Source organism: Bos mutus, chromosome 3 (assembly GCF_027580195.1).
Source record: "Bos mutus isolate GX-2022 chromosome 3, NWIPB_WYAK_1.1, whole genome shotgun sequence".
NCBI classification, from domain to species: Eukaryota; Metazoa; Chordata; class Mammalia; order Artiodactyla; family Bovidae; genus Bos; species Bos mutus.
The window spans coordinates 15,165,741-15,178,984 of NC_091619.1; the positions used below are offsets into that span (position 1 = coordinate 15,165,741).

General features: G+C 43.7%; 1 protein-coding gene across 1 annotated transcript; it reads left to right on the forward strand.

The window, feature by feature from the left end:
• The first annotated feature begins 11,308 nt into the window (after positions 1-11,308).
• Positions 11,309-12,419, forward strand: LOC106700807 (late cornified envelope protein 3B-like). The gene is made up of 2 exons (XM_014477990.2): positions 11,309-11,341; positions 11,888-12,419. The coding sequence occupies exon 2, from the start codon at positions 11,909-11,911 to the stop codon at positions 12,170-12,172; it is 264 nt and encodes an 87-aa protein (XP_014333476.2). The 5' UTR covers positions 11,309-11,341; positions 11,888-11,908; the 3' UTR covers positions 12,173-12,419.
• The last annotated feature ends 825 nt before the right edge of the window (positions 12,420-13,244 follow it).

The following is a 13,244-nucleotide window of genomic DNA, read 5'->3' on the forward strand; positions in this document are numbered from 1 at the left end:
CTCAATGGGAAGTCAGTGAGCCTGGACACATTCAAGGAGAAAAGATCAGTGCACAAGCTCCAGGCCAGTGTCTCCCCTGTGAGCGGTCTTACTAGGGCCTATGCTCCTAATCCCAGCTGCCTCCTGAGTTGTGATGTTCAAGAGGAAAGCGGAAATGGATCTCAAGTTCAACTGACCTGGCAAGACAGTTCCCTCACTCTCTAGTCCTTCCCAGAACCATGCTGTCATCCTCTAAGTGGGCCCTGTAGAAACACAGAGGGAAATACACCCACTGGGAAGTGACCCCTGGAGGATGTCTCTGGTGCATGTGTGTTTCAGGATGAAGCGTGGGGGTGGTGCTGAGAGCCATGTGTCCCAGACCCCAATGCCTCCCACACTGGTCCTTGCTCACTGTCCCCTGCCCTGTTCCCAGTTGCCCCCCAAAGTCTGATTCTTGCTGCCTCCAGAGACACCTCTGCTTTCCTCTTCCCCACCAACCCCAAGTTTGTCTCCACCACACTCCTAGCTGAGGCTCTGTCCCCTTCCAGTCACTCACCGCTGCAGTGGAGGCAGGAGAAGGATGCTCCTGAGCAGGCTGTGGATGCGCAGTTCAGAGCAGAAGCCCTTTTATCCTGTGCTAGGTGTGTGATGCACGGCCCGAGCATCCTGCTGCTTTCACAACAAGGGGGAGGGCAATGACAACACACACTTCCTACTTGCTTGCCTCGTGTCTTCCTGGGCATGAATCTAAAATTCTACTAAGGTGGAACCAGGATGTCCCTGTGACTGCTGAGCCACTTGCTACTCAGATCTGCTCTGGATCTATTGCTATGTCTTTAGTCATTCATTCACTTCCGTTCCTAGACCAAGCTCTGTCCATTTTACTTCATTTGACAAGAATAATATAGAGAGATGTATGACAGGTTTCTTCTCTGATTATCTCACAGGTTAAATAGATCATGACACAGAGAAGTAAATATATATTTTAAAATAATTTTTAAAAGTCTTTATTGAGTTTGTTACAATATTGCTTCTATTTCATGTTTTGGTTTTTTTTTTTTTTTTTTGGCCACAAGGCATATGAAATCTTAGCTCCCTGACCAGGGATTGAACCCTCACCTCCCATATTGGAAAGTGAAGTCCTAACCTCTGGGTGGCCAGGAACCTCCCTAGACAAGTAAGTATATTGATCTGTTGAGATATGTGCTATCATAGAAGTGTTTATAAAGACCTCAAGCCTAAGATTTTAGCTTATGATTGGTCCATCCCCCTTGTCCCCGCATTGCACTGCAAGTCCCAAAGGGTAATGAAGACTTCTGCGTTCTCTGAAGTCTGGTGACAGCTGGTCAAGGTCATTGTCCTGAGGGAGATGGGAGATGTGTAGGGTAAGGGATGGAGGTGGGAGCCATTTCTTGTCTAAGACAGACAGGTTCCTAAGAGGACCTCACTGTCCCATGTGGCAGCATGGGCAGCAGTAGACGAGTCCCACTAAGAAGGGGCCTACAGCTCTAGATGTGACTAGATTCACAATTGATATCATTAAGAAGAAGGAGGAGAAGGGGAGATGGGGAGAAGTCCACTCTTCACTGAGGCTCTGTTGTGTCCACATCTGCCAATGTGCACTATTGATTCTAACACTGGAGAAGCTAATAGAAGGAAGTGGTTCAGATATTGGAAGAGCTAAGGGAAGGAAAATAGTGCAAATGATAATGAACCATTTTACAAAAATGGTTGGTAATTTTAAGACTGACCATGGTGGAGGTTTTATATGAGCCTCATTTGATATCATAGGCCTTATAATGGCTAAAGTGAAAGTGTTGGTTGCTCAGTCATGTCTGACTGTGACCCCATGGACAGTAGCCTGCCAGGTTCCTCTGTCCACAGAATTCTCCAGGCAAGAATACTGAAGTGGGTAGCCATTCTCTTTGCCAGGGGATCTTCCTGACCCAAAGATCAAACCCGGGTCTCCTACATTGCAGGCAGATTCTTTCCCATCTGAATGCTATTTTCCCATTGAATTTACTGGTGACATTACATATCTATTCCTCATCAAACTGTCTCCAATATGAAAAATATATTACACTACACTTACCCAAAATAAATTTATCATTGACACTTCAGCATTCACATACTTAAATTTAATTAAATAGAATTACATAAAACTTTATTATAGCAAGTGTATCACATTGCATTCCAATTTCTTATAAGCTTAAAGGACTAGCTACCTGTTTTTAGACACAAAATTAATAGTAAAGGCTATGGTGTCCTTTTTCTCATCAATGTACAATTTACTTGTTTTGAATCAGTGATTCCAAAAGTTCTTTCAGGATACATGTGAGAACATAAATGGTCCTGGACAGGGGGAGCTGATATGTATTTTCACTGATATCTCAGTTAGAGTGAACACTAAATATATATTCCAGGAAGATCCCCTGGAGAAAAGAATGCCTACCCACTCCAGTATTCTTGCCTGGAGAATTCCATGGACAGAGAATTCCATGTTCATGGGGTCACAAAGAGTCAGACACGACTGAGCAACTAACACTTTCACTTTAGCCACTATAAGGTCTACGATATCAAATGAGGCTCATATAAAACCTCCTAAGGCAAATGTGTAGGTAGAAGGGAGGAGAACTGACTTAGTCTTAGGGTTCAAATCTAGCTGCAGAAGGGAGCTAATTATTTGTCCATGCAGTATGCTTTTCTAGAAATAAGCACAGAGGCCATGTTTTGTCCCAGCGATGTGTGATTCTGCGTTGCTGTGGGGCTACACTTTGGTGTAACACTTGTCCCCAGTCAGTGTGACTCAGATCATTTCAGAGCCTGCTAATAGAGCTGCCTTCTGGTCCTGGTGCTTCACCAGCTGACTGGTAGCTGGCTTCCTCCCAGCCCCACGCCTGAGTCCCTGTCTTAGTTCCTGTCTCCTGATGTGCCCATTCTCTTCCTCTTTGTGATGGAGCTCCTTAATTTCACACCTCCCTCCTGGGACCTTGCCAGGTGGCTCAGTGGTAAAGAATTCACCTGCCATTGCAGGAGGCATAGGAGACACGGGTTCGATCCCTGGGTGGTGAAGACCCCCTGGAGGAGGGATGGCAATCCACTCCAATATTCTTGCCTGGGAAATCTCATGGACAGAGGAGCCTGGTGGGCTACAGGTTGCAAAGAGTCACACAGGTCTGAGCATGCACATTCTCCTGGAACCTCCCCCACCTCACAGCCAGTGTTTTCCTTCTCAGAACAGAGTCCACAATGAGCCTGAGAAGACCAAGGAAGACACTTGAATTCACAGCTCAAAGCATGTATCAACTCCAAAGATGCTTTACTGTGAAGTATGTCAGATTCCTCTGACATCCTGAGGAATCTGAGATAAAACATGGAGAAAAAACTAACATGGAAAAGAAACTGACCTGGTTGGCCTAAAATGAGGATCTTATGACCTAGTAATGTATATGTGAGCTCTGGAGCAGGAAGTGCTTTATCTGAGGTCCAGCTCCAAGGCAAGCCTTCTGAGCCACGCATGTTAGTAACAAATAAGCAAGCAAGGAGTAGCCCTTCTCATCTGCAATTTATGACTGATGTTGTGAAAAGGGGAAGATGAGAAAAGTAAGGCCCAAAGTGGTATCCTGGGAAGGTATTTCTCCTTGGAGTTTACGGCCTTTAGTTTTCTTATTATCAGATATTTGGTGTAGACTGGAACAATAAACCTTGGTTTTTAATGTATGCTGGTCATTGGTCCACATATGCCCCCTCTTAATTTATCTACCTATCAATCATTTAAATGAAGACACACAAAAGTCTACCACCTAAGTGAAATAATAACTTTATAGGACCTACTGAGTTCTCTGTCATCCCATGTCCCAGCCAACTGACATAGCCAAAATCCTGAATTTTGTGCTTAATGTTCTTTCTTTCTTCCCTTTTAATATATTTTTGTCACATTTGTATATATTCCTAAAAAGTATTGTTTTAAATTTTTTCTATTATTAAGTCAGATTCCTTGAGGTATATTTAGTTGTTGTTTAGTCACTAAGTCGTATCTGACTCTTTGCAACCCCATAGGCTATAGACCACCAGCCACCTCCATCCACGCTTTCCAGGCAAGAATACTGAAGTGGGTCACCATTTTCTTCCCCAGGAGATCCTCCCAACCAAGGGTTTGAACCTGCATCTCTGCATTGGCAGTAGGATTCTTTACCACTGAGCCACCAGGTAAGCCAAGGTGTATGTTACATACTCTAAAAAAATCACCCATTGGAGTATACAATTCCATGGGCTTTAACTAATAGATAATTGCTGTCATGTAAATGCTGCTACAATTAAGATATGGAACAAGTCCATCACCCCAATATATTCCCTCCCCCATCCCAACCCTGGGCAACCACCAATCTATTTTTTAGTCTTTATAGTTTTATCTTTTCCAGAATGTCATATAATTCAGTTCAGTTCAGTCACTCAGTCGTGTCTGACTCTTTGCAACCCCATGGTCTACAGCACGCCTATCTGTCCATCACCAACTCTCAGAGCTTACACAAACTCATGTCCATTGAGTTGGTGATGTCATCCAACCATCTCATCCTCTGTCATCCCCTTCTCCTCCCACCTTCAATCTTTCCCAGCATCAGGGTTTTTTCCAGTGAGTCAGTTCTTTGCATCAGGTGGCCAAAGTATTGGAGTTTCAGCTTCAGCCTCAGTCCTCCCAATGAATATTCAGGACTGATTTCCTTTAGGATGGACTGGTTGGATCTCCTTACTGTCTAAGGATTCTTAAGAGTCTTCTCCAACAACACAGTTCAAAAAAATCAATTCTTTGGTGCTCAGCTTTCTTTATAGTCCAACTTTCATATCCATACGTGACTACTGGAAAAAACAAAGCTTTGACTAGACGGACCTTTGTTGGCATATAATTAGAACTATATAATATGTGACATTGATTTTTTTAATGTATTTATTTATTTTTTTTGGAGGCTAATTACTTTACAATACTGTATTGGTTTTGCCATACACTGACATGAATTCACCACGAGTGACATGGAAAGCCTGACTTCTTTCACATAGAAAAATGTATTTAAAATTCATTCCTTTTGTTTCATATAGTAGTAGCTCATTCCTTTTTTACTGCTAAGTAGAGAAGGCAATGGCACCCCACTCCAATACTCTTGCCTGGAAAATCCCATGGATGGAGGAGCCTGGTAGGCTGCAGTCCATGGGGTCACTAGGAGTCGGACACGACTGAGCGACTTCACTTTCACTTTTCACTTTGCTGCATTGGAGAAGGAAATGGCAACCCACTCCAGTGTTCTTGCTTGGAGAATCCCAGGGACAGGGGAGCCTGGTGGGCTGCCGTCTATGGGGTTGCACAGAGTCGGACACGACTGAAGCAACTTAGCAGTAGCAGCATTCCACTGCATGGATGTATCAGATTTTTAATCCATTCACCAGTTGAAGGACACTTGGTTTATTTGCTATTCAGGGCAATTACAAAGCCACTATAAACATTGACTTACAGGTTTTTCTCTGAACATAAATTTTATTCCTTTTGGCCAGTTACCTAAGAATAGGGCTCTGGGGCAAATGGTGAGTATACATTTCTATTTATGAGGTACTGGCAAACTATTTTCCAAACTGGTTGTATAATTTTGCATTGTCACCAGCAATGTCTAAGAGCTCTAAATGCTCCACATCCTTCATAGAATGTGGTATTGCCAGTTTTTTTTTTTTTTTTTTAACCCTTCTAAAGTGTGTAGAGTGGTATCTCATTTTGCTTTTAATCTGCATTTCCTTAATGACAAATGATGTTCAGTGTCTTTTCTTGTGCTTATTTGCCATCCAGGCATTTTCTTAGTTGAGATGGCTGTCTGTTTTCTGTTTTCTGATTTTTAGTTTTCAGGTATTTTTTATATATTCTAGACATAACTCTGTAAGATATATGTTCTGCAAATATTTTCCTCATGTCTCTGAATTTTCTTTACATTTTCCTAACAATGTCTTTTGAAAAGTTAAAGTTTTTACTTTTGGTGAAGTTCAGTTTATCAAGGTTTTCTTTTTTGAATGACTCCTTTTTTGCCATATCTAAAAAATGTTTGTATAACCCAAAGTCATAAGAGATCATCTATTATGTTTTACTTTAGAAGGTTTATGTTTTACATTTTGGTTTAATATCCTTGTTGAGTTAATTTTTGTATATAGCATGAAGTAAAATTTAATTCTTTTTTAACACAGAGATGGCCAAGTGTTTCAGCATCATTTGTTGAAATGACTGTCCTTCCTCCATTCAATCGCCTCTGTACCTTTGTTTAAAATAAATTAATCCTCTATACTCGGTCTAGTTTTGAACCCTACGTTCTTTTCCATAGATCTACCCTTGCCTTGCTCCTGATTTTAGGAGAAAAACATTCATTGTCTATATCAAGTATGAAAATATTATGAAGTTGAGGATGCTCTTTATAAAGTTGAGGATGTTCCCAAGGAATCCCTACAAGATTCATTGTCTTTCTGAAAGCTTTTTTTTTTTTTTAATCATGAATTCACACTGGATTTTTTTCAAATGCTTTCTCTGCATTTATTGAGATGATAATATGTTTTTATTTTCCCTTTAGTCTGATGTGAATGCAATAATGTCTCAAATATTTCAAGATTCTCCTTAGAATTGCTGGACTGTCTGTATTTTTTTTTACATTTACCAAAAGACACATAATTTTACAAATTATGAGTATCTCATATAATGTATAATCTAAATATCAGCTACTTTTTTTCAGCCTGTGAGTACAGATAAGACTATAATACATACATTTGGCCAAATAACAGTGTATGGAAATGACCATCTAAACAGTCACAAAGTGTCTCCACACCATTTCCTGGAATTTCCAAAGATGAGTGTCACATGGCCGTACCAGCCAGACTGACAGCTCTCATCACCGCATATCCGCCCAGCTCATCCTGTCCTGATTCAGCTCACACCCTTAATGTCCATCCTCCCTGATTGTCTGCTGGGAAAATCATCCTCTGTTCTGACATTCCTCATAAAATTCCTGGCATTCTATTTTCATATGGCAGTGTTAATGGGAGAGATACTTCTACAGTTTCTTAATATACATAGAGGAAATCTGGGACTCTGCCAATGCTCTCTTTAGAAGTTAAGGATATTTAGATGCTATGGTTTTAGGGTTGGGGCTCGAATATTCTGTAATAACCTATATGAGAAAAGAACCTGAAAAAGAATAAATATATGTATAAATGAATCACTTTGCTGTACACCTGAAACTAACACATTGTAAATCAACTATACTCAATATAAAATGAAAGTTAAATTAAAAAATAAAACCCCAAAAATAAAAAATATATACAATACTGAGAAAAATCCCAAACCAATATCATGTTAAGGTTTTAATTCATATGGAATATTTTCAATATTTCCATATGAGGACACATTTTATATGCCCAAAGTGTTAGACACCATCTGGGGAGGAAATTTTATATGTGGAAGCCAGGAAGAAATGTCCTCAATTAGAAGATTGGGAGGCATTTTCACACTCCTTTGCACCATTTTCCCTAAAAGAAATTGAGCCACTGGTCACAAAAGCTTCACACAGTCACCTCCTGGTCCCATCCCTGAAAGAAGGAAGAAGTTTGTCTTTGTTTCATTTCTTATGTAAGATGACAGACTTGATTGATGAATTGAGATTTAATTCCTCCAAGTGCATTTTAAGGAAGATGCATCAGAAATAAAGTGCATTCTCTCTGGTAGCTCCACACTGCAGGATGCCCAGCTCCTGAAGATGAGCTACTCACACTGGTCCTCACAGAGCTGCCCTAATGGCCTCACAGCAGCTTCTTCCATCATCAAGGACATCTGCTCCATCTGCAGGCCTGTTTGGGAGAAATGGAAGGGGCTGTGAAGAGGGGTTTCCTCCCTGAGGTGGATATAAAATGGGAGAGCAGCAACTCCAGGACTAAACCAGGTGCCCATAAGACAAGGAGCGAGGAATGGAGCCTGAAACCAGAGAGAAGTCCACTTACGTTTTTAAAAATATTTATTGATTTATTTGGCTGTGCTGGGTCTTAGTTTCGGCATTCGGGATCTTTAGTTGCAGCATGTGGGATCTAGTTCACTGGCCAGGGATTGAACCCAGGACCCCTGCATTGGGAATGTGGAGTCTTAAGTCGCTGGGTCACCAGGGAAGTCCCCCACTTACATTTTAAGGAAGATGGAGAAATCTTCACACTGAGAGCCACCCAGAAGTTTTGGAACTTATTCCACCACTGAGACTGATACTACCTTTCAGCTGTTGTTGGCTAATGACTCGAGATAGAGATTGTACTCATTTGGACCAAAAAGAGCCTTTGTACTTGCTTCTATTAAACAAGTCAAAGAGGAAAACTATTCACATTTTGCAGAGGTCTGAACCCTGGACCGATTCAGGCCTTATCCTTACACCTGCCACAGCACCGGCTATCTCTCTTTAATGTATGCTGCTGCTGCTGCTGCTAAGTCGCTTCAGTGTGTCCGACTCTGTGCGACCCCATGGACTGTAGCCTACCAGGCTTCTCCGTCCCTGGGATTCTCCAGGCAAGAACACTGGAGTGGGTTGCCATTTCCTTCTCCAATGCATGAAAGTGGAAAGTGAAAGTGAAGTCGCTCAGTTGTGTCTGACTCTTAGCGACCCCATGGACTGCAGCCTACCAGGCTCCTCCATCCATGGGATTTTCCAGGCAACAGTACTGGAGTGGGGTGCCATTGCCTTCTCCCCTCTTTAATGTATAGACAGTTGTAATTCATCATGGTGTCCCTCCTTTCTGCTAGACTGGCAATCCTGTGAGGGCAGGCTATGTTTCCTTCATAGCTGGACTCCCAGTGCTGAGACCAGTCCATGACCCACAGCTGACACTCCATTAAAGTCTGTTGAATGTAGAAACTTGGGTATTAATAACTGGATGGGAAGAAATATTCAGGAAGAAGGAGGGCTAGCAATAGGAGAATCTGGTCTGCAGGGGAAGAAACAGTGGGTGACATCCCCCTCCCAGTCATCCCCCAAGGTCAGTTTGGACATTCAGAGGAGCCCCAAGGGTGATGTTAGCACCACTTCCTTTAGGCTGCCCACTTTTCTCTGTATTATACCACAAATTAGGACATGGCTGAGTAATCACGTTGGGACACAAGTTGTAGAGTAAGACTTCCCTGATGTACCAGGAGGGACAGTAGCCATAGTTTGTGGCATTACTGAAGGCTTTCCCCATCCAGAAAAGCTGATGAAAATAAATATGAGTTGTCTTCTATCCTCTCCTTCTGCATCCTCACCATGGAGTCCAAGAGAAAAAATAATGTCTCTTTTCATAGCTCATATTTTCCCCTTTGCAACCCAGTATCCAGTTGTAGGGCTCTCAGTGAAGTGAGGCAAATAGTGGTCAAACTGAAAGGGAGGCTGGGACTGACAGCAAGGCCTCAAGGCTGTCAGGAACCTCACTCTGGAGACAGGATAAGGTCAGTGAGGCCACAATTCCCTCCACACCATCTCCACCACCTCCATCCTGAGCTAACACTCTGAAGGTCCACTCCATGCCAAGTCCTTCCTGCACAGGGTCTTGAAATACTGTACAGGTGCCCTATGCTTTAGTGTTGGGTGAGTGTTGAGCAGAGGGAGAAAAACAAAATTTTCTGAGGGCAGGAAGCCATTCCTAGAGGTTTTAATGGTCATAATAGAATAAGATACCTTCCTCTACAAAAAGACTTCATTCAAAATCTCACTTATTTGGGACTTCTCTGGCAGTCCAATGGTTAAGACTCTGACCTCCTAATCCAGGGGACATGGGTTTGATCCCTAGTCAGGGAACTAAGATCCTGTATGCTGCCAGGCATGGCCAAAAAAAAAAAAAAAAAAATCACTTAACTATGTGCACTGCTTTATCACCTGATTTTTACTAGTTAATAGACCATGAACATTTTTCTCTGTAAGAAAATATGTGTGCTAAGTCGCTTAAGTTGTGTCTGACTCTCTGCAACCCTATGGACTGTAGCCTGCCAGGTTCCTCTGTCCATGAGATTCTCCAGGCAAGAATCCTGGAGTGGGTTTCCATGCCCTCCTCCAGGGGATCTTCTGGACCCAGGGATCAAACCCGAGTCTCTTATGTCTCCTGCATCAACAGCCAAGCTCCTTACCACTAGCACCACCTGGGAAGCCCTGTAAGAAAATATAGGACCATGATATAATATTATTATAATAGCAAAACTTGTTTAAATTAGCTATGGATTATTAAAGCTTACAGCCTTAATTATATATTTGAATGATAGATAGTATAATAGGTTTAAGTGTGCAAATAGTAATTTTTTAACCATATAGACTTTTATTTCTCATTATTACATGAATTTTAATGTATGCATGACTGACCTGTGCCCTTGCAGATGTTATATCAGATCTCTTTTTATTTTTTATGTCACTTCCCTCTTGAACCTCCCTCCAATCTCCCTCCTTAAGTGTGCAAATAGTTTTGAGTTCAGATGATGCACCAACAGCTTTTTTTCAGCTCAGATCAATTTATTTATTTGTCCATCAACACCTAATTTGGCTCTGCTCCCATGCATGAAGCTGCCTGCTGCCTGGTGCCATGAGGTCATCAGAGGGGCTCACTGCCCCCAGACAGGGTGCAGGTACAGTCAGTCCCCTTCCCTTGCCTGTATCTCACTGCGAGGAGCTCAGGAGGCAGCAGTGCATTATTCTGAAGGTCCTGGTCACTGGGGCAGCCAGGAAACATGGTCCACTTGGAATTTTTTCTATGATCTATTAATTTGTTTGTCTGTGTGTCTGTCTTGGTAGACTCATGATCCAATAACAGAATTCTTCTGGGATTTCCCTGGCAGTCTAGTGGTTGAGACTCTGAGCTTCCAAAACAGGAACATAGGTTCAATCCCTAGTCAGGGAACTAGGATCCCACCAGCCACATGGTGGTGGAGGGAGGTGGCGGCAGCAGGGGGGCGGAGGGGGGACAAAACAAAACAGAATTCTTCCATAGCTGTACCTATTCCCAGGAAAGAAGGTGAGTCAGAATCTGAATGGAGGCAGATGGTCTGAAACAACGAAGGAAGGAAGGAAGGTTGCCAGGCTCCTAGCTGCCCCAGGGGAAGGTGTGTGGACAGTCATCATGCTTCTTGATGGAAACTCCTTAGTTGGACATTATGTAAGTGCCCAGGAAAAGGGCTTGAAGTCTAGTCCTGGGAACATACCAGACTGTCACCCTCCCCCTGATTGTGAAAGCAGTGGCGTGCTCAAATCATGTATCACACACCCAGCACAGGATAAAAGGGCTCTTGCCCTGAGCTCTCCATTCACAGCCTCCTCAGAAACAGACTTCTCCTCCCTCCTGGCACCTGGTGAGTATCCGGCAGGGAATGGAACTCTACCTGAGATGCTGGAAAGGAACCCTGAGATCATAGCAGAAGAGTGGAAAACAAAGGGGCCTGAAATGAAATCCCAGAAGTATGGTTGCAGAGAAGGTAGCCAGGGGGGTGATGTAAGGGTCAAGAAGGAATTCCTTTGGGATGTGACAAGAATTCTGGGAACTGCAAAGGTCACAGGAGCTCATGACAATTCCCATGCTCTTTCTATTCATGTCTACACACAGTTTCTGTGATAATCAGTTTTCAGAATACTTTCCTCAAATGGGTACATCCCTTGTGTATTTCCTTTGAGATACAAAAGTCTGGATGCTCAGTTAGATTGGCACCATGGGATCCTGGGCAGAGAGCAATGTAGGAGGCATCTTGCATGGTCAAATTAACTCCCCATCAGTGTTCCTCTCCCTCCTGCGGCCCTGGCTTAAGAAGCAGCTGGCCTGACAAGAGAGGGATCAGGAAACCAAGAGTGGGGAAACACTGGACTGTGGATTCCAGGCTGACAAGGTGATTTCATTTCCCCAGGCTCACTGACCTCCTGCCGAGATGTCCTGCCAGCAGAACCAGCAGCAGTGCCAGCGCCCTCCCAAGTGCCCCTCCTCCAAGTGCCCCCCAAAGAGCCCAGCACAGTGTCTGCCTCCAACCTCCTCAGGCTGCACCCCCAGCTCCGAGGGCGGCTGCTGCCTGGGCTCCCACAGGCGCCGCAGGTCCCACCGCTGCCGGCGCCAGAGCTCTGACTCCTGCGATGGTGATAGTGGTCTGCAGTCCGGGCGCTCTGGCTGTGGCCAGGGATCTGGAGGCTGCTGCTGACCTGGCCTCCTGATGTTGACACACATGATTTCAGAGGATACAAGAACCCAAGAGCCAAGGAAAAGCCCCACCCTGAGGCATCCTAGCCCCACCCTAAGGCATCCTTTCCCGGACACCCCATTCTCATTTGCCCAGACTGAGCCAGGAGATGTTTCCATGCAGAATTTGGAGCTCTCTCTGGAGAGCTCTTTCTGTCTGATCTCCAGGATCTTACAGGTCCCCACCTCCTGCACCTGCTGATGATCAGCAGAGCCTGTGCCTGACCCTGTGAGAAAAATAAAGCTTTTCTTCCTCATTTCCAGGCGGCTCATGTGTCATTTCACTCTGTCCCTCCCCAGATCCCCTGGTGGCCAACACAGTCCACACAAGGTTCTGGAGGCAGAATCTGAGCTCTGGATCAGGAGAAGAGAGCAGTTCATTTCCACCTCCATTCATGAAGGACCATGAGTTTTCAGTTGGAATGGAGACCTATTGGTTTAGGTCCTGCACCTCTCAGTGAAATGACTAACTTCCCTCAAAACCTGCAGTGGGTCCTGATACAACCTGGAAATTGCCAGGGTGTGATATGGGAGTTCTGTTATTTTAATAAGCTGTTTCTGAGTCCTAAATAAAGAGACAGTGACTCCAGAGGCAACGAAGGTGAACAGACTTTTGGACTCTGTGGGAGAAGGCAAGGGTGGGATGATGTGAGAGAATAGCATTGAAACATGTATATTACCATATGTGAAACAGATCACTAGTCCAGGTTTAATGCATGAGACAGGGTGCTCAGGGCCGGTGCACTGGGATGACGCTGAGGGATGGGATGGAGAGGGGAGGTGGGAGGGGTTTCAGGATGGGGAACATATGTACACCCATGGCTGGGTCATAAGAAAGTATGGCAAAAACCACTAAATATTGTAAAGTAATTAGCCACCAATTAAAATAAATAAATTAATTTACAAAAAAAAGAGTAAGAACATACATCTCAGGAAGGAAAGTTAATTCCACTGACTCTATGAAAATGCAGGGGGAGATGAAAGGTAAGTGAAGGACTGAATGAGGTCTAGGGGGAATGGTGTGGCTGGGAGTT

What these genes read in the sequence shown, in the direction of transcription:
- LOC106700807 (XM_014477990.2), top strand. Translation starts at nt 11,909, where the DNA reads ATGTCCTGCCAGCAGAACCAGCAGCAGTGCCAGCGCCCTCCCAAGTGC.